General features: G+C 42.9%; 1 protein-coding gene across 3 annotated transcripts in view; it reads right to left on the bottom strand.

Annotated features, from left to right (window-relative positions):
• Window positions 1-21484, bottom strand: part of DSCAM (DS cell adhesion molecule) — a 731493-nt gene that overhangs the window by 35884 nt on the left and 674125 nt on the right. For all 3 annotated transcript variants that reach the window (XR_011997624.1, XR_011997625.1, XM_072740401.1), the window contains exons 24-27: window positions 19802-19900; window positions 16044-16232; window positions 14540-14830; window positions 10933-11109 (exon numbers count right to left, since the gene is read on the bottom strand). Coding sequence is in view for 1 of the 3 variants with exons in the window: in XM_072740401.1 (XP_072596502.1) it covers window positions 10933-11109; window positions 14540-14830; window positions 16044-16232; window positions 19802-19900 (756 nt within the window). In the remaining 2 variants the exon portion in view is untranslated. The remainder of the gene's footprint in view (window positions 1-10932; window positions 11110-14539; window positions 14831-16043; window positions 16233-19801; window positions 19901-21484) is intronic.

Genomic DNA, 21484 nt, shown 5'->3' with positions numbered 1-21484 from the left:
GAACTTTCTGGAAATGGATTCAGCTATGTGGCTGGCTTAGTATAGTGGAGAAAAGAGTATGTTGGAGCATTTTCATCTCATCTTTCATCTTTTAGAGGCTGACATTTAAGTGCAATCATTGTCAAGCCGGGGAGCGGCATGGTATTACTGAGGTGCTCGGGCAGTCACAGGGATAACCACCCATGGGCTGGCATCTCTGTAAGCCGAAGTTCAGTTATTCAAATCAGCCATGCCAGCTCCTACTGGTAACCTCACACATTCTGTGCACAGATGGGTTCAGTCTGGGAAACGAAAACAGCTCCTTTCTACCCCACTCATATGGTGAAGCAAAGAAAGCAAAACAACATTTAACTTCCTAGTTCATGTCTTTCTCTCCAAAGACCAAGCAGATATGAATTTCTTCTCTTCCTGAATGATTTAACACTTGCAAAGTAAATATATATATAAAGTCAAAAGCGTGGGATTAATTAGCTCTATGTAACAGCCAAGCAGTGGCTAACTCAACGGTCTAAAAAAGAGGGGGAAATTTAAGGAGTACACACTGTACTTCAGCCCATGATTGGAAGGTAACTCAGTCCCCAATGTCTTCAGAATGGACCTGGTTTCCTCGTTTTGCTCATTATCATCACACTTTTTCTGTTCCTGAAGTCAGCACAGTTTTCTGTTCTGTGATTTTTTTTCATATCCATGTGCTAAGGAATTGCGGCATCCAACAAGTGAGGACAGAGCTCCCCTCAAATATCGGCATGCTCTAACAGCACGTTCTTTTCGTCTACAATTAGCAGGCATCTTCGCTGTGGTTAAGCTGGTCTACAGCTGTGGGCACCCTGAGCCATTTTGGTCCACACTTCCCTATGCTTATCATCTTACAATAGATCCTTTTCTCTTTCTGTCTAGTTACTATGTCCTCCTCCTGATGTCATCTGAAATTGTGAGAAAAACGATATTAATTGAAATTCACTTCTGTGAATTCTCCTTTGAGAATCGCTGGTGGAGTTTTACAGCACAAGTGGCACCAGGGACTGTGTGTGAATGTCTTCCGGGAGCAGACACGAGGTGGGCTGCAGTCACAATGGAACATGTACTAGGAATCCGAATTGTGCCAGTCTCTACCTGGGAATTATTATGCCTTCTTTCAGAAATCAGGAAATTGGGACCCAGATATGTTCAGTAATTTCTTACAGCTGAGCAGGAATTCATAACCAATGTCTGTTGGTTCAAACTGCTTTTCCATTACTACTTTTAAGGTTCTGTATACATAGAGTGGGATTTGTGTCATATCTTCAGGGACATAGGGGTATAGACACCTGGTACCTGCTGACTGAGGGAGATAATCCCAGGATCACCTGTTTCAGGACGAGTCAATCTGGAAATATCCAAGATTGCCCTCACCTTAAAAGGAGCATGGGACTTGGGGAGCATAGACTCCAATGGTAAGAGAGCTCCATGACACAAAATTAGTGTGTCCTGTAATTTGAGCTCCTTTAGGAAATATGGAGTAGGTCAGTTTGACTGGAGAGAGGTTTCCAGGAAAGGTTGTGATTAGGGTTGGTCAAGGCATACAGAGCTAAGAAGGTGTGACTTTGGGTTACTGGCCATAATATGGACCAAGAGGAGAGGAGGAAGGCAGAGGTAGTGGTGGGTGGGTGTAGGTGCTGTGTACTAGCATCAATCCATCCAGAGTACATGGAATGGGGGCTGGGGACAAGGACTTGGTGGTGAAGGTGAGAGGCTGGGATGGTTGGCTGCAGTGAAGAGGGGGACAGAGAGTGTTTGATGCTATAACAGATTGATGGTATCTGCAAGAATCAGGACCCACTGGGTATGGAGGGGACCAGCAGAGGGGCTGCAGGGAGTCCAGAAAAATGGCAAGATTTAGGATATTAAGGGCTGGGTATGGTAACCCAAATGACAAACTCAGGAGTCTGGAAGGACACGGAAGCAGCAATGTGGGTGGAGCCAAGGTACTTGGCTTCAAACCTACTGCGGTGCTCCACCATATTAATATAGGCTGGGGGACATGAGGTGAGGCTGTTCAAGGCAGATTTGGAATCAAGTTTAAGAGAGATGTCAGGACTGAGATGGGGTCCAGGGTCTTCTTCATATTCATGTAGGGACAGTGAAAAGAGATGACAAAATCTCTGATACACTTTTGTTTAGTGGTGAGAAGAGAATCTGGGGCAAGTGAAGAACATTTTTAAAATCATGAAATCATAGAATCTTAAGAGCATTAAAGACTCTTCAAATCATCCCTGCAGTAAATGTTTGTCTCCATGCTACAGTGTCTTGGGCAGATGTTAAAATGAGCTGGGCTACTTAGCGCTCTGGGGAGAGGGGGGTCCATGCTGTCGCTACCACATAGCACCTCTCACTCTCAGGTCTGATTCGATGTCAAGTCTGTTGATATGTCACCTCAACACGTCCCCATGGGGCCTTTGCTCTTTTCTTTCTCCTCAGTTCGAATCAAATTACCAGTCATCAGCCCCCTCCCTGGCCTCCCCACCTCCAATGTGTCAGTCCTGTAAGTGACATCCACCTGCGGGAAGGGTGATGGATCTGAAACACACCCCTCACTGTGTCACAACTGTGCTTTGAAACTCTCGGAGGGACCTCCCTGCCAACAGGACTCAGCACAGAGCAAGAGCCTGCTCATGCTGGTCCCAAGCTTTCTTTCCAGCCCTCCTGCCCCTCATGTCTTGCCTCCAGCCCTCTCTGAGGTTCTTGCTATTGCATTCTCTGTAGACCCCATGATAGGGCTCCTTTGTTGCTTCAGCATACGCAGATGCGACTTGCCCTGTGCACTCTCCCAAGCCCCGCCAGGTGAAGTTGGTGCTTTGGTTCCCTGGACTTCGCACACCTCTGCACAGCATCCAGCATAGCCTTTCCCACTTCCCTTGGTGGTTTTCTGTCCCCATGTCCTCTCTCCACTGGCCTGAGCCATCTGCCTCCCCAGCTTCAGCCCAATCTCTGCTCCATATGGAGGTCACACAAGCTTTTCTTGGGGATACATTTAATTGTGGGAAACATCTCTCTGCTCTTGTGCTGAAATCCCTTGCTGTAATTTCTACCTGGACATAACGAGGACACCTGGAGTCATTCATAGGCCATGAGAATATCTCCATGCAGCTGCCTGCCACCTGTTTCTTTTCCAAGTTGAAGTTTCTAATTTTCTCAATCCCTCCTCAGATGGCATAATTTCTAGGTAATTCTCTATCTGGGACTCTTCTATGAAAGACCTGTGATTTCTTATTGTCCTTTATTAAATGAGGCCGAGCACAGAAACTGGTCATTTTTTGATATTCTCTTTCTTGCACACCCGTGAGGACACAATGCTCATTATGTGTGTTGCAAATGAATTTTTACAACTTATATAGAAGATCTTACAATTATCCCTATTACATTTTATCTCTTTGGTTCCAGCCTTTCAAAAGCTCTTCAAATTTGGATTCTTCCCACTAATACATTAGCTTTCACCCTTGGAGTTGTGCCACTTCCAAAATGGCTCAGCCTGCTCTGACTTTAGCCTCAGCCTGTTATCCCATAATCAGTCAGCCCTGTCCAAAGGGAAGTGAGATTTGTCTGGGCCTTTGCTCATCCCTATAATTTCCCGATTGCTGACAAAGCATCCTTTCTATAACCTAAACTACTTTATCTCAATCTGTAACTTCCAGAATTTATTGTTTTTGAAAATGGGTATGGAGTGTAACTATTTTCCTATACCTTTAATTTGATTGTTCAAAGATTATCCACAAATATTTTTGGGATTATATCCAGAACATCTTTGTCCAGAATCCTAAGACATCATCATTTGGGGTCTAGGAACCCAAAAATATCCTTCCTAATATTTCCTGTGGGGGGAAACAAAATCTTCCCCTTTAGTGGATTATCGTAGCATTTATTGGTGCCCATAGTATGGTGTTTATCATTTAGAATTTGTGTAACAGTTAGTTGTAAATATGCCTTCCTCCTCACTAGCAAGAGATCAGAACGATTATTTTATGCAACATCCCATCTTTTGCTCCCATAATGACTGGAACATAGTAGGCTTTGAAAGAATAAGTAAATTTAAATGATCAAGGGCTCTGGTTATTTTCTTAAGCTCTTCCTTCCTTCTTTCCTTCTTTCCTTCTTTCCTTCTTTCCTTCTTTCCTTCCTTCCTTCCTTCCTTCCTTCCTTCCTTCCTTCCTTCCTTCCTTCCTTCCTTCCTTCTTTCCTTCTCTCCCTGCTTTCTTTCCCTCCCTCTCTCCCCTCTCCTATCCTCCTTCCTGCTCCCTCTATGTCCTTTCCTTCCTTTTTTATAATTCTTGTTCCACATTTTATGATTTGAATAGCACTTCTCCTGGTGCACATCAAAGCAAAGCAGACATTGAGTCGTTCTTTCTACCTGCCATCTGTTAATATGAGAACATCATCTCAAGGCTTGTTCTTGCTAAACAGCCTCTTGTGTTGCCTGTCACATTTTTTCCCCACAAATTTCAGCTCAATCTGAGATTTAGACTTTGTGACACCTTTCCTAAAGCCCTTTGCTACTCCTACATATACATCCCTGGCTCTGTGTTTCCCCGTTAATCTTGGGAGTGATAGAGAAATAGTGCCAGGATATTTGGAAGGAAGGGGTTTCAAAAAATAACATTTGCTAACACACTGAATTGCAAAGTGCCCTAGAAAATGGTAACTGGAAGGAGAATTTGGTGATCAGAAGGTAACTGGTCATCTGCCTTCAGGAGAGCATTTGGTGGGTGGGGGTGGAAGTGAGACTGTGAGGATTCAGGAGCCAGTGAGAACTGATGCAGCTGAGTATGGAAGAGTCTTTCAATAATCCAGTGAGGCGAAGCAGTAGAGAAAAGGGCGGTAGGTAGAAAATATGCAAACAAGAAATAATCTATATTTTTTAATATTATGGGGAAGGTAGATATATCAAATATAGTGATAAAAATGAATAAACTAAACATGTTCCATTGGAAAAAATAAAATTATGAAGTAGTTATTGATTCTGTGTTAATATATTCTTCTGACTCCATGCTTCATTGACAACCTTTTCAAAGCCAACAATATTGATGGGATGTCCTGTTTCTTTATCTGGGAGTCCCAAGTCTTATGCAGTTTCATGGAAAGAGAACAGGGTACAGCAGCAGTGATCAGAGCTCTTTCTCTAGCTTTGTCTTGATATGTGATTTTTGGATAAGTTCCCTTCAATTTTCATGTAAGCAAAGCAGGGGATAATATATATATCAAGCTTATAATCTACCTGTTTGCATGGCTATGGAGAGACTAACACAAGGCAGCATAGAGTAAAGCATTATGAAAGAGGAGGGCAGTGCAAAAGTAGAAGATATGAATCCTCTGTTGATTAATGCATGGTATAGTGGGCTCTTGGGAAGAGGCACCCCTGTTGGGTAACTAATATTATGGCGCGGTCTTGCCCAGTTCCCATGTTCTTTTTGTGGATCACTCTTCCCATCCTGGAAGAGTCTCATCCACCAGGCAGTGCTATCACGGTGTGTCAGGGGAGCACAAAGCAAATCTCAAGAACAGCTGCTGTGCCAACTGAGAATCTGAGCTGCTTCCCATTTTGCGTGCCCAAATGTTTCATTAAAAAAGAGAAATCTCATTCATAGCCACATGACTACACTTTCATTTCTGAAGTTTCTAGTTAGGTAAAGTGGAATATGTTTAGGTTAATACTTCTGTTGGGCAGCTACCTGCACATACCCACAAAAACAAACGAACGAACAAACAAACAAAAAAACAGTTTGGGAGTAGCAGATTTTGCCTAGCTTTACTATCTATCAAGTGTTCTTTGCAAGCTGCCTCACAACAATCCCTGCTTTTCTGTGGAATTGAAATGGGACTCGTAAAGTAGCTATTTTTGTGAGGGTTATGAGCCTGCATTTATGTTTTTACCAGATGACAAATAGGACTTCCAATCATCAGCATGCTATGAAAGCTGATCCTAAAACTATGACTAAATAAATATTCACAAAAGAAAATCATATATACTTGCAATCTGAGAAAAATGCAAGTACAAATATGGACCAAGTAGAACACCCAGGCAGGACAAAGCACCAGGGCTGATGCCAACTCTCTCCCTCCGGACACTTTGTCCTCACTCTTTGTCCTTTGCTCCACTGGCTGCCCTTGGCTTGGCCCTGCCACCATCCTAATGTTCCTTTGCTCTCCACTCTTTGATATGGAGGCCCCTTTTACTCAATTCTTCCATTGCAAATTTGGAATTTTGAAAGAATAGTTTTATTAAGAAATTAAGGTTTGAAAAAGAAAAAAAAAGAAAGGAGGGAAGGAAAGAGGAAGGGAAAGAAGGGAAGAAAGAAGGAAGGAAACAAAGTATAGAAATAAGGTTTCAGAGCATATGCTTATGATCTCCAATAAACCACAATTTGGGCATTTATTAGCTTGATTAAGAAGTCTCTACACTATTCTTCCTTTAGATTATTAAAGAGCAAGCTAATATTTAGTCCTACAAACAAGGAAAGCTTTTAGCTCATTTGCAGAAGAGATGAATGGGATGTTAGAGCTCAGTAGATGATGATCATCCCTCATAGCCTGCCCCTTCTTCTGTGCCCTTGTAGAACCATGAGGCCACATGCTCTCTGGGAATGGCCTTCTGTAACTGATTTGTTTTTATGATATTAACACATTTCAAAGCATGCTTAAAATAACCCTGCTTCTGTTCACGGGAAGAAAGGCATTTTGCCACAGAAGCATGGTCAAATTTTATATCATCCATTGATTTTTATCTTTAGCTTATTTGAAGTGCCAGAAGTAGCTTCTAGGCTTGGCATGCCAGTTGACCCAACTGGCTGGTGCCAATATTGCACCTTCTTGGGTAGACTCACACTAAAGAAGGAAGTTTTTAGTGATACTGGCATTGATTACTTGACATGGGAATCAAAATTTGTGGTTTTTATAAGGTTGGGGCTCCTGAGATCATGGACCCAGCCAGGGATTTGTTCTGTAACCTTGCACTTTAAAGGATTTAGAAGTGGAGAAAAATCAGGGCATGATTACAAGCAAAATGTGACTTCTGGACTCCTGGATAAGGTTATAGATTTTTTAAAAAACATACCACTTGCAGACAATTTAGACTTTAGGAGGTCGCTATGCTCTAAAATTAGTAAAGTTCTCAGGAAGGAAGAAATATAAGTTGCTAAATTGCTTGAGTCTCATATTCTTTCCTTCCTTGTTTTCTTCCTTTCTCCCTCCCTCCTTCCCTCCCTCCTTTTTCCTTCTTTTCTTAATTTTTACATAAAAGAATGTTATGTTATATTCACCTAACTAGATTGCTTGTCTACATGGTAAAACATATCTTGCTTATAAACATTTAGTAGTTTCTAGCAATCAAACAAGGTCAACAATTCAAAATTGACCTTAAATAGCAACTCTAACAGTGTCCATTAGAACCCCCACAATGTTTTTCTATAATCCAAATTTTATTTCCAGTTTTGATCCTCATCGGTGGTTGTTCAAGCAACATTGACATATTATTAGAAAGGTCCTTATTTGGGGCAATAAAAATATTGTATGAAGCAACTCTTCCTGTTGAATCTGTAAATATATTTGAACTCATTCTAATCCAGGCACAGGATCTGTATCTTATGTGGGTCAGGTTGTAACTAGGTGATTCTACTGCTGGGTTCTGTTTAATAGGTAGGCACCTACTACATTAAGCTCTGGCTACAGTTTTCCTCCATGAGTGAGTTGTAAACATTTTTTTGTCATTAATTAACATTTTGGGGGCTCTGCTGGACTACAAGAGAAAGGCAAGATCTGGCCTTGTGTGGAGGTTCCTCAAAGAGTTAAAAATAGATCTGCCCTACAACCCAGCAATTGCATTGCTGGGGATTTACCCCAAAGATACAGATGCAGTGAAACAGCAGGACACCTGCACCCCAATGTTTATAGCAGCAAAGTCCACAATAGCCAAACTGTGGAAGGAGCCTCGGTGTCCTTTTACAGATGACAGATGACTGGATAAAGAAGATGTGGTCTATGTATACAGTGGAATATTCCTCAGCCATTAGAAATGACAAATACCCACCATTTGCTTCGATGTGGGTAGATCTGGAGGGTATTATGCTGAGTGAAGTAAGTCAGTCATAGAAGGACAAACATTATATGGTCTCATTCATTTGGGGAATATAAAAAATAGTGAAAGGGATTATAGGGGAAAGGAGAGAAAATGAGTGGGAAATATCATAGAGGAAGACAGAACATGAGAGACTCCTAACTCTGGGAAATGAACGAGGGGTGGTGGAAGGGGAGGTGGGCAGGGGGATGGGGTGACTGAGTGATGGGCACTGAGGGGGCACTTGATGGGATGAGCACTGGGTGTTATGCTATATGTTGGCAAATTGAACTCCAATAAAAATATATATATTAAAAAAAACTGTTATACCCAGCACATGACAGGTGATCAACAATGGCTTGTTGAATTAAATTTACTTCTGTGATGCATCCACATTAAAACTTGCTGTTAGAAAGAGAGTGGAATTGGGTTCATGGTCCTTTGCATTCTTGCTGCATTTGTCCAACCTTTACAAAGCACGTACAAAATGCAAGACTGCAGACACTACTGTACTCCGGCAAGGTACTTCCCTGGAACTCTTTGCTCCCTGGCATCTTGCATAAATATGCCCCCTTTCTCACAGTACTTGTTTTCTTCTTCTTGAAACCTTTGTGCCAGACCTGTCTTTCCTCATGCACCAAGAAAACAAAACCGTTTCTGGGGAGGGAAAGGCCCTGCTCTCTGATGTGATGTATTGCTTTCTTTATCAAGATCCACCCTGAAATACTGGTGACTAGGAGTAGAGATGCCCACAGTGATAATGCCAGTCCCAGGATATTTTCTGGCCAGAGCCCTTGCAAAGCAACCACTGAATCACCCGGCATTGTTAAGAACGACAAGAAAGGGTCCATGGGCCTGCCATTGGTCCAGCGCATTATGTTGGTAAGAACAGCATCTTTAGCATCTTTAGAGGCTGAGGTGCTTAAGTTATAAGTAGAGTAGGGAAAATCAAACAATAGCTGGGAAGGAAGGAGTAAGCAATAGGGCCAGGGTGAGGGGAGGAACGGTGAATTTGGCAGAAGGTAGTAGAATGCTAGGAAGGAGTGCCTTCATGTTTAATGCATTTGCTGCCAAACCTTTGTGATCAAATGGAAATGATTAATAAAAAATTACTGTTGATTTTATACGATGTTTTATGAACAATGGATAGCCTTTGAAATGCAGCTAGTTAGATCTGGCTGTCTAAATGCAGTAAGGACTGCCCCTTGCTGGGTCCGTCAGTTATTGGCTCCTCAATAATATTGCCCCTTGCCCCTAAAGACCTGGATGTGGGATTTTGTTGTCCCTGAAAGAGTTATAAGGACATCCTTTGGTCCTTATAGTGATGAGCACTTGTGGATGTAATCCCACACAATTCACTTTATGTTGGATTTCTCAACTTATTAAGCAATATGTTGCTTTTTCATAGCTCTTAGACGGCCTCCCCTTCTCTCCCCAGTTTGGATTAATTGCTCCCTCCTTTGTGCTTATGTAGGATTTGTGTGAAGCCCTATTTTAGCATTCATGACATTTTTGTTCTTTTCCTGGTAGATGCTCATGTGTCTGCCTCCTACACTAAACCTAAAGTTCAGAAGGTTCTTTCTCTTCATTTTGATACATCAAGCACTAAGCATAATGCTTAGAATATATAGGATTTACTAAGGTAAGTCTGCAAAACTAAATAAGTGGTTAATGTGATTTAGGAAGGATATTTCAATGAGATCGATGGCTCATCTGAATTATGGGGCTGCAGGAGATTTGAATGGAAGGGCTATTAACGTGTCCAGATGGAGCATGATGTACTTCAAATATTTTAATTTGTCAGCGAAGTGGAAGCAAATTGATAGGAAAATGTGTTAGGGCCACATAAAGAGAAATGCTTCCCATAAGTGCACACAGGAGAAAGTATCACCATGTTCTGCTGCTCTAATCAGATTATAGCCAACTGAAGTGTTTGCAGAAGATGCCAATGTTTCAACATCCCCACAATGTCTGGGGCATATCACAGATAAGTACTGGGGACAGGGCTTTCAAACTTGTTCCTAAGATGTAACTCTGAGGAATATGCAGGATGCTGCATGACATTACTCCACACTGGACTGATTAAATGCGAACATTGTGTTCGTGCTTGGTTAAATATCCTGACGGTGAAAAGGAAAAGACTTAAAAATACTCTTCCTGCATTGAGTTTCATGTTGGAAAGAGCTCATTTTCCTCACACTGCAGGGCAAGGGCAAAGGCAAGGAAAGGCTCTAGCCAGAAGCTGGAAATAGCTTTGTCACCAGGACCTCACAGAGCTGGACGTTATAATAATGGTGTCTGCTCACAATGGCTCTCGTCTGGCCTAGGCTCTTGTCTTCCATGGTTTTTTTTATGGTTTGAGTGAAACTCTTACACTGGGCTTCAGCTCAAATTTCTAATTTGGGAAAGTGTGTGTTTTCTGTCTCACAATGCTTTACCATAAGCCCTCAATTTCCGCTTCCCGGCAATAAAATAGTTCTCATTGCCACAGCAAATGTGATAGATCTTTTTAAAGGAAGTCGTAATTGATGGCATTGCTGGAATGGTTAGAATTAAAGCGAGGGGGGTTGAAAAACCCATGAGAAAATAATTTTCTTTGCCAACGATGTCTAGGATTTAGGAGACCTGTGTGAGGTTGACCCTCACTCAATTTCTGATGGTGTTGAGTAGTAGCATCTGTGTGACTCTTCCCCTAAGGCTCTGTGACCCTGATGAAGGCACAGCACAGAGTCAGGCAGCTGGGAGACCTGGCCTGGAGAGTAAAAGCCCTTCTCTTGGGGGTTAGCTCCCACCAGGCTGGCTGTCCAGCAATGGTGGCACGAGCAGTTGACTGTGGGGCCACTACTCACCTCTCAGCCTCTTCAGTCTCTGCTCCCGCCTCCTCCTCCGTACCACGAGCAGGAGCACAAACAGCAGCAAGACCCCCACCAGGATGCAGGAGATGGTCACCAGCATCTTGAGCCCTTCGTTGGTTGTCAGCCCTTCTTCACTTTGGACAACTGACTTAATGAGTGGAGGGATTGTACCTGAAAGCAGGGCCATGGTGTTAGATGACTATTAATGAAGACAGCATGGTGGAGGTTTTAGGGATGACGGTTACAAGAGGCACATTGTGTGATCCAAGGGTGTCCAGGGTGATGAGCAATGAGAGGAGTTCTTTATCTAGGTCCTTGCTAATTTATTTATTTTCTCACACCCCTCCTCTGCCCAACTTGCAACTTACTTGACAGCGCATCAAATCACGATCTGCACAAAGGGTGAAGCCCATTTCTTTGAAAGGGACTCATTTTGCAATATACTGCTGGGTGCAGGCACTTGAAAGCACAATGTCCAGGCTAGTGCTTAAAAAAGCCACATGCATTTAGCTGGAATTGTCACCTATAGTACAACTTATAGAGGCTACTTGAAAAACCTGCACATCAAAGAAGGAACAGTAGGTCTGGCAAGTGGACAGGAGTCTGCAGGGAGACTGTTCCAGATACACTGGTTTAAAGAAGCCTAACGTCCCTTTCTGTTTGGTTATTCACTTGCTTTTTATCTACTTTAGAAACTCTCATTTTAGGGTGTAAAGACTGAAGATAAATTTTCGAAAAGGAAACATCTAGGTCTCCAAAGCACACTCCTTAACGATCAAGCATTATTATACAGTGTTATGAAATTCAGATTATTTAGAATCATAAGGAAACACCTAAGTAGACTGGACTCTGAGCTATATTTGAAGCTGCTGTCTATGCAGAGGCTGAATATAATGGGCACAGAGATTCAAACATGCATCCACACTTTTATGGGGCACGCATATTGGCACCTTCCATTATGTAAGAAGCTCCATCTCACTATATTTTTCATGTAAAACAAGGGCCAGGAAGTCAGTGGTTTAGGAAAAATAATGCAAAAATAATCCAATTTCCCCCCTGAGCAAAAATGGTCTTTATCCTGCAGTTAGTAAGTAGAGCAGGGATAATAGAATCCCAGTGCCCTATGTTATCTGCCCAGGCCAAGAAAAGTGTTCTTTGAACTGTGCAGTGTTTTCAGCTGGAAAGCATGTCTGTGGTTGCTCAGAACCCCCATAAGGGGATGCAGGTGAAGCTGGTCTGCAAAACCAAGGCAACACAAGGATGCATGCAAACATTTTGCCAAGGAAATGGCAGAAGAAAGAGTCAAAATAAAGACACAGAAGAATCTGAGACCTGACTGGTATAGGTGTGAGGCTGTCAATGTTTGTTTCTCCCAAAATGAAAGAAAAATCTTGAGTCAGATATGACAAAAGAGATATTAAAGCTATATATCTATGAGATCAGTTCCAAGAAATCCACAGTCCCTTTCAATGAAAATGCAAATATGTATTTTTATATCCTAGTGTAATAAAATTATTTCAGATTTCAGAAATTTAAATGTAGCTCACAAAACTTTTGCATGATTATAACCTAAGATCCAGGATAAAATGAGAGCATCATTTTTTTCTTTTTCTTTTTTTTTAGAAGACAAGCACTTAAATTCTGCAGAGTGCTTTGTAAGTTTGAATTACAGTTTCAAATTTTGCCTGTGAGTGATTTCTCATTAAAAGATTAGCATGACCATATCATCAATATGCACAGTGAAGCCCGGTGCTCTGGCACCTACACAGATTATAGAGAAGCTACATGCCAGCATGTGATTATTGTAAGTCAATTAATGTAAGCCAATAAGCTGAAGTAAGAAATATGCTTTCTGCCCGAATATGTACCTGCTAGCAGAGGACTTTGGGGGAACTCTTAAATGCAAAGTAAAGTTTGGTAAATCAAAGTCCTTTATTTCATAAGATCAAAGAATTAAACCATGTTGGAGGAGAAAGCCACGGGGAAGGGCTGCTCTGACTATGGTTGGTACTTCGGGATGGGTCACCCTTGAATGACATTACTTGCAACTGAGGGCTAGAAAGTTAGAGGTGGCCCACGAAGAGCATCAGCTCTTGAGCAGAAGGGTTACAGTCCAGTTGCTGAGCTAGCCATTCCAGAGCCATGGCACAGAGTACACTGCAGTTGCAGAACCCCAGGCTGGAGTAACCAATACCAGGAAGGCTTCCACCTAAGGCTCTTCCTACTTTCAAGTGCCCCAGGCCTGAAATGCTGGAGGCCAGATAGGGTGTTGGCTGGGGAAGACTTTGTGGTGACATGGCCCTGGGTAGGAAACTTGGGGGTGGGTTTCCATTGTGCCAGAGCAGAAAGAACTCATTCTGGGTCATCCATGACAATCTAGGAGAAAATGACCAAATGAGGATCCCACTCCACATCACCTGGTTAGCTTCCTTTGGTTGTTTTTCTGAGAGTTCTTGGGTTCATGGATATTTTTGTTAGGATTGTAAAACCTGTGCTCCAAGGAAGTTCTTGCTGGAGCTTTAATTAAGCAAGATCCCAAGTACACACAGGCAGAAGAGGGAAGACCCTTTAGCCTGCCTACTGATGAATAAAGTATGGGCGGTGTTTGCTCAGGTACACACTTCCTGGGCTAAGCCATCCAACACTGTGGTCTGACCTGATCAGTGGCATTGGCCAGAAGACTCGGAAGGGTGAGGGGATGCTAAGCCAGGAGCTCCCAATATCCTGATGAACTGTAGTGGGTCTTACCTTGTGTTTGAGCAGCTAACTCAATCACTGCTTTTCCCTGAGTCAAAGTCACTGCAAAGCTGTAGAAATCGGCACCAACATGCTGCTATTTGAGACTTTCTAAAGTTCCCTAACTGCATAATCATCAATGACCCACTATCTTTCACCTTCACTGGGCTGGACATTTGGTCAGATATCAATAAGTAGCCTTTGATACAAGTTGTAGAATAAAAAAGGATAAAAATTTGTATCATTTATTTTTGGTTCACTAAACATCACAAGATACCTTGCCTAGTTTTCAGAAAGTCCATGCAAATTGCATGTGCGTGTGTGTGTGTGGGGGGTGGGACACATGCTAATATCCTATGATATACCGCTTTCATCAGTGCCTGCATTTCTGCTTAGGGACTGCCATAAGCTCCATTACCATGAAGACTGTTTTGGCACATGCAGTCTAAGGGCTAAATGAGAGCAAAGGCGGAGTTATGTGGGTTGGGATGGGGTGGGGAATGGGTAGGGAGACAACAAAAGCAGTGTTAGCACATAGTCATTGACAAATGCACAGAAGCACATGTTTGGTAAGTGAAGGTAAAGAATCCTTCAGCCCAAAGAGAAACCACTTCTGCACCAAGATTCCCTAAGGAGATTCCCATTAGCCCTCAGTTCCGTATTTCTGGAACAGAGCCATGGTCTCAAGGAATGCAGTGAACTAGGGAGCCCCACAGGGAGCCAACTGAATGGCCCCGAAGCCTAAAGAGATCTGTGGGCACTGGTCACTCTGTGCCAAGGATGAATGTTGCATGGGAAAGGGACAGTAAGCACATGCACATGTCCTGTGACACAAAGAGGAGGGCCATAAAGCCAGCCAGCTTACTGCCATCGTAGTTCAGCGTGGCGAAGTTGGCCTGCTTCTCTGCACAGCCGGCACTGTTGCACACCCTCATCTGTAGCTCATACCACGTGGCTTCTTGCAGGTCGTACAAAATGTATGACTTGGAAAGAGAGGTCCGCTGAGCTGTGGTCCAGACTGTGGTCCCAAAGGGTCTGTACTCCAGTGTGAAGGAGGTGATGGGACAGCCGCCATCATTCCAGCCAATGAGGTTCAGCCTCACGCGCGTGGTGTTAATGCTGGCAAAGAGTTCTTGCTCCTTTGAAAATTGGGGCTCTGTAGGAGAGTGCACAGTGGAGGTCAGCTCATGGGATACACAAATGAAGGCCATCTGCATAGTCACACATTTCCCCTTTGGCTGCTTTCCCCACCTGGGTAAGGAGCTCAGTCCAAGTCTTGGTCATAGACAACTCCCAATTTGTCCACTATTTATTGGGACCTATAAACCAATGGGCAATCTCCAACTATCTCCCTACGTAGGTACTAGAGGGAAAACTGGGTGGGTAGAGGCTATCTTTGTGTACGTCAGAGCTCTTGAAGAACAGTGCTACTTTCACGTATGCATTTCCTTGAGTGGTTCTGAAGGAACCAGGGCTGTGTGCTGAGCTGACCTGTTTCCACTCTGGGGTGAAAGGACCTGACTCAAGAATAGTCTAGTTGGATTTGGGAAGTACCAACAGGTGTCCCTTGCTATCTAAGCAATTCCTACTAGAACCCAGGGATCTAGTGGACATATTTCTGCATAAATCCCTCATCCTCTGAAGCCTTGCTGAATCTTATCCAAAACTCAGGTGCCAGGTCCAAGTAGCACCTTTGCCTTCCCATCTCTCGCTCCTTTGCTGCTATCCAGTGTGGCTCCATGCACTCGATAAGAGTCAGATGTGAGTGGAAGTTCCAAAAACCCTCTCTTCACTGCCTCACTCACTCTTCTGTGCCACTGTACTCCTCCCCTTACTGGTGTCCCCAGACTACAATTTCACTGCTGAGCACCGATCCCTCCATCCCCAGGGGTTCATCCCCTCAAAGATTCATGTTTCAGATTAAAAACCAATTCACATTAAAAGCCAACAGTCTAATTCAGTCACTTCTCACCTGAAAAGTGGGGCCTTGGAGGCAAAATGCAAGTTATGGATAGAGGGGGCATCGGGCGATGGAGAGGGGGAAGATCACAGTAGAAGAAGGTGAGGGGTAAATGTCATATTTCATGGTAACTCAGCTGGGGCACTCTATGTTGGCACTGAAACCCTTGATTTGCAAATGACACTTGTCTTTTTCACGGCAGGTGAGATAACGAAGGAAGGGAATCAGGATATTCTGTGAAGACAGGCCATTCCTCTCATTGCACCGCAACACTTCCAAACCCGTTTTGGGAATAACAAAGTTCAAACTCACAAACAAACATGCAAATATAATGACATCTTCTGTGGTTCCAGTCCCCAAATTAAATCTGGAAAGTAGAGGAAATGTAGACACCAGGAAGCACACATACCTTTCCCCAATGTTTTCGCTTCTATGATTTCACTTATGCGTCCCGGTCCCACTCCATTTTGGGCAGTAAGAGTGAACTTATACCAAGTACCACACTTCAGATTTTCCAAGCGGTAAGAACGTTCACTTGGGCTGATTGGAAAACTTCCCCACTGCTCACTGTTATCCTCGGAGTACTGCAATATGTATCCTACAGAGCACAAGACATATTCGAAAGAGTCTTATTTCCTTTCTACTAGAAGTTGGTGGACGTTTGTATTTTGTAGGGGATGAGAGTTCTCAGCACTCATGCATCTTTGGAAGAGAACAGTTGAAGTCTCCCTGATGCCAGGAAATTGAACCCAGGCTGGGAGGAGGGCTATGATGATGTTTTGATTAGTATTTAGGCCACACCAGACATTACTATGGTGTATTGCTAATTGGTGTGGTGAAAATAAAACCACTTTCTCCCCATTTCCTTTTAAAAGGTGTAGCAAGCAGCAGGGAATGGACACTAAGTCTCCAGTCTCAGGGCACACAAGCCTGAATCCTTGGGTATCAGCATGCTCTGAAGCTGATTTATATTTAAGAGAACTAAAGCTCCGGAAAAGGGGTATGTTATCAAGGGGGGTAGGAATCTCCTAGGCCATGATCACCAAGGGAACTGGCTCTAAATCCTGTATCCATCCCAACATTTCCATGGTGACCTGGCTTCTCCTTCATCTGAAAAATCCCTCCAAAAATTCATTTCTGTACATGACCACTACCACCTGTGCTTCCACTAGCATGAACATTAACTGCCCATTTCCTGAGTGTTCACCATGTGCCAAGCACCGTCCTCAGCCCACTAGGTTCGTTACTTCACATAACCCTAGAAGATAGTGATTTTTATCCCCACAGCACAGAGCAAGACACTGAGGTCCAGAGAGGTTAGGTGACCATTTGACGGCCCCCTAAAGTAAGTGAGATTCAAACCCCACCTTCAGAAACTGAAGCCAGCACTCTTGGCCCTTGTGATCATTGAGACATTCCTCCTTGTTATGGCCATCATCCCTGTTACCCCAGTCACTTCCTGGGGGGCAAACAGGTCCTGTTTTCTCTGTCCCTGCCTCCTCCACATTCACACCCAGGCAATCAAGGACCAGCCTGCCTGGTGCATGGTGTCCTCAACCCCCCCCCCCGCCCCCCGCCCCTGAGTGGACTGCTATCCTCCAGGCTCCATTTTTGACATGGGCAAAGCACTGCAGAGACTCCCAAGCCCACACAGGCAGCATCAAGTGTTTTGCGGACCTCTCACACGGAGGTCATCTGTCCTTGATTCCTCTTCTGTGGTCAGGGTCCACATCTTCCCTACTCTTTACTCCTTCCCTCCCCTTTGAGCCCCTGCTGCCTTGGGGTCCCTCCTCCTTTCCAAGACTCATTTTCTCTTTGAGCATTCCTGATCTGCACCTCTCAAAGCTCCTACAGCACCTGACAGATGGGTGACGGATCTGTGTTCTCCATGCTCCCATGTCATCTCCTGGCTTCAACTCCAGCTCTGCCCAAACCACCTCCCTGCTGCTCTGAATGTCATGGGGAAGAACACTTTCCTTCTAATTTCCTCCACCCAAGTCACATCTGGGAAGCTCCTCTAACCCTTGGCAATAGGAGACCCCATGCCAACAGCTTTGGCTACCATTGTGTTTCAGGGACAATCAGGGGATTGTCTTTGCTTAGAAACCCTTCATTACTAAAATTGGCTTCACCTTGATGACCTTCTGCTCTGACACTTCCTGTACCACCTCTCCCAGGCTCTCACACTTACAGAACCAAAACTTTATTTCATCTGAGCCTGAAGTCCTAGAGTCCCTCTAACTCTCCCCTCAATGCCCCATTTTTTTTTTTTCCATAACAATGTTCTCTAACCAGCCTAGAACCTTCGGTAAACCATTTCCACCAGGAGCCTATTTTCACTCACTCCTCTGACTTTGGCCACACTTATTCTTCCAGTCACCGGCTCTGGTAACCTGCGATTCACTTTTTCTTCCAGGTGTCTAGCACTACTTGACAAAGTCATTAAACTGTGAAAACTGTGACCACAATTTGGGTAATTTATATGCAGCTGGGACCTCGCTCCCTGTTGGCAATGACTTTGTTGCTCTATTAATGACTCCCTGTGCATTTCCCACGGTAGCTGTTACAAATCTTCCCCATATTCCTCAAAACTACAAACATAATTTCACTCCAAGTCAGCCAATTATTTAAAAAAATAATCTCACCTTTTTCTCTCCCCCTTCCCAAAAAGGGAACATCCTCCAATTTACTCAGTGAAGTGTTAATAAATATTCAGCAACTGATTGTTAAAAAAAAAAAAAAAAAAAGGTAGAGAGGTGCCTGGGTGGCTTCGTTAGTTAAGTGTCTGCCTTCAGGTCAGGTCATGATCTCAGAGTTCTGGGACTGAGTCCTCCATTGGGCTTCCTGCTCAGAGGGGAGTCTGCTTCTCCTTTTTCCTCTGCTCCTCCTCCCTGCTTTCTCTCTCTCTCCCTCATAAATAAATAAATAAATAAATAAATAAATAAATAAATAAATAAATAAAATCTTAAATAAAACAGAGCCCTGACCAGTAGCATTTCTGATTTTTGGTGTGTGTGACAATCCCCAGCCTGGGTGCAGTCACTGAGTTTAAGGCGGGGAAGAGATAGGACAGTTTGCTCTCATGAGCTGGAAGGAGCTGGCTCCAGCACACTGCTGGCTTCACCCTGAAATGGCTCGCTATTTCTGGTTGTCTATCACCCTCCTCACTCAGAAGAAGGAATGTCCTCTCTCTTTGGAATTCCCTGCCCATGCTCTAGGACCAAGCCCCCATCCCCAACTCTTTTTTTAAAAATTTATTTTATGTTTTTAAAATGCAGTTCAATTTGCCAACATATAGCATAACACCCAGTGCTCATCCTGCCCAGTGCCCCCCTCAGTGTCCATCACCCAGTCACCCTAACCCCCCACCCACTTCCCCTTCCACTACCCCTTGCTCATTTCCCAGAGTTAGGTGTCTCTCATGCTTTGTCACCCTTGCTGATATTTTCACTCATTTTCTCTCCTTTGCCTTTATTTCCTTTCACTAATTTTTATATTCCCCAAATGAATGAGACCATATAATGTGCATCTTTTGTCTGTTCCTCTGGATTCTCTCCTTTTCCTGTGGCCACAGCTTGCTCCAACTCTATGCAGAATTATCATGCTATCTCATTCCTCAGAACAGAATTCCTTTATTCTTTTCTGCTATGGACTACTTTCAAAAGCTTTGTGCAAATGGATCATTTCTCACCTAAACTCTAGGTTCTCCATCTTTTCGTGCTTTAAAAATTATAACAGTAACTGTTATATTTAATTAGTAATTATACAGTTACTGTTATAATTGAATAACCACTATTATAATTATACAGTTACTGTTATAATTGAATAACCACTCAAATGAGTGGTTGAGTATAGGAGCGAATGAATGATGGAGTGTTGACAACATGGGGAAGAAGAATCTTGGGGGGAGAGGTTACCAAATTCTTTCTTTCCTGCCTTCATTAATCTTCCACTTGGATTGGATGCACAATGGTAATTTTGTGAATGGGATGCCTTGGATGAATGATGGGTTTTGGTAAATACCATAAAAATAGATGCGTGGCTTGCTGTTTAGGCGGTGGGGCCATTAATTATAATTGACACATAACAATTACTTGATGGAGATGTGTCACTTCTCAGCCTGAGGATAGTGACAATCAACTACTGTGGACACCTATTGCTCATTACCTCTGATAGAACTGCCCCCGTTGTCTCCAGGGAGCCACGAGAGCGTGATGGAAGAAGATGTTGTTTTGGACACTGTAAGCCGAGGCTGATCGGGTGGAACTAGATAGGAAACAGTTTTTAGAAAACAAGAATTAGTTTTTCACATCTTTAATCTGCCTTAACAGCCATTTACCAAATCATTTTTAACAGCCATTTATTAAATAAGTGTTTTAGGTTGCCAAAATATGCAATTCACTTCTGTCAAAATGTCTATTTAGTTGAGGTCCTTGGTTAAAGAGACAGAGCAGAGTGAGTCTATTATTTAAGAAAAATTCAACTGCATTTCTCCTTGGATTTATGTCTAACTCATTTCCTCACTGATTCCTTGAATTTCTGAGTCGTTCATCACTGATTGAAATCTTCTTTACGCTTACTAAGGATGTGTGCATTGCTCTGAATTTCAGCCATGATCCAAGGGAAAAAGATAAATGGCATCCACTTAGCTGTTCTGTTCCCAGAGATGCGAAGGGGGAGGAGAGAGTCAGGGAGGGAAGACTGGGTGAGGGAAATTTAAGGGAAGGGGAGTGGGGGAGGGCACAGTGGCTAGTGGGAAAAAGAATAGCAAAAAATTTCACTTTTTAAGCTACTCCCCCAAGATGCAACACATACACACACACACCTACACACAGCTCTGAAAATCAAAGGTGTGCCATTGGGTGTCTGCACGTGAACTTGCACACTCATATGAGGTTTTGAAGAATACATACTTCTAACTAATGGGGCTCAATATTATTTTGGATCAGCACCGAGGACAGAAACATTGAAGGATTTCAGAATCAGGTTATCCAAATTGTATAGAAACTTCCCATAAAATGCTCATTTCTTTTTCTCTGAGAAAGGCCCATATATATTAACCCAAAGGTGGGAAAACCTAACCTGTCTGTTAGAGTCACAATATCATGCCAATTTTCTGAAACACAATGGAATTCCCTCGACTCCAATTTACTTGGAATTTCAGGCCAATATTGCATTATTTTTTAAACAATATGGTTGTTCTCCTCCTCTTCCCTCCCAATACCAATTTTATTTTTACTCTCTGTGATTTATTAATGTGACAACACTTAAGTCCAAAGAAGCATACATACCCTTTGATTTTTCTACTAATAAAATATGGGTATGCACCCAAACATGAACCCGCTCAATGGCCATTTGGGATTTTAGGTACGATTTTAATTTAATTATCTTGAATTTGTCACGTGCTTTTTGTGTTTGATATCAAGAAAAAACACATATGCTGTATTAAAGATTCAACTAATTGTTATAGCAATATGCTTAGATTTTCATCTGATGACCTCTTAATGTACATTACATATAAAAGTTTAGTTACTCAGCAGATAACAGACTTCAATTCAGACTAATTTTTTTTGTGTGTGTGTTTTCTGGGTTCTACTGACACATATGTAGACTAAACCGTGCAATTAGCGGAAATTATCAAGGACTTAGCGATGCACACATAAAGAAAAATGAGACTAGGCTCTCTATGCGCAAAAATATGAATAGTGTTATCTTTGGGATTATGAATGTTTTTTGATTTGCTGCATTACATTTTCTGAAATGAACATGTTTTTTTGTAATATGAAAATAGCAATTAGCTCTTTAGAGAGGCTGATTTTTAAATTTGTTCAATTTTACTCTTTGCATATA

Source organism: Vulpes vulpes, chromosome 15, assembly GCF_048418805.1.
Source record: "Vulpes vulpes isolate BD-2025 chromosome 15, VulVul3, whole genome shotgun sequence".
Taxonomy (NCBI): domain Eukaryota; kingdom Metazoa; phylum Chordata; class Mammalia; order Carnivora; family Canidae; genus Vulpes; species Vulpes vulpes.
Note: the sequence above shows the minus strand (reverse complement) of the source record. Positions and strands in the feature narration are given on the sequence as shown.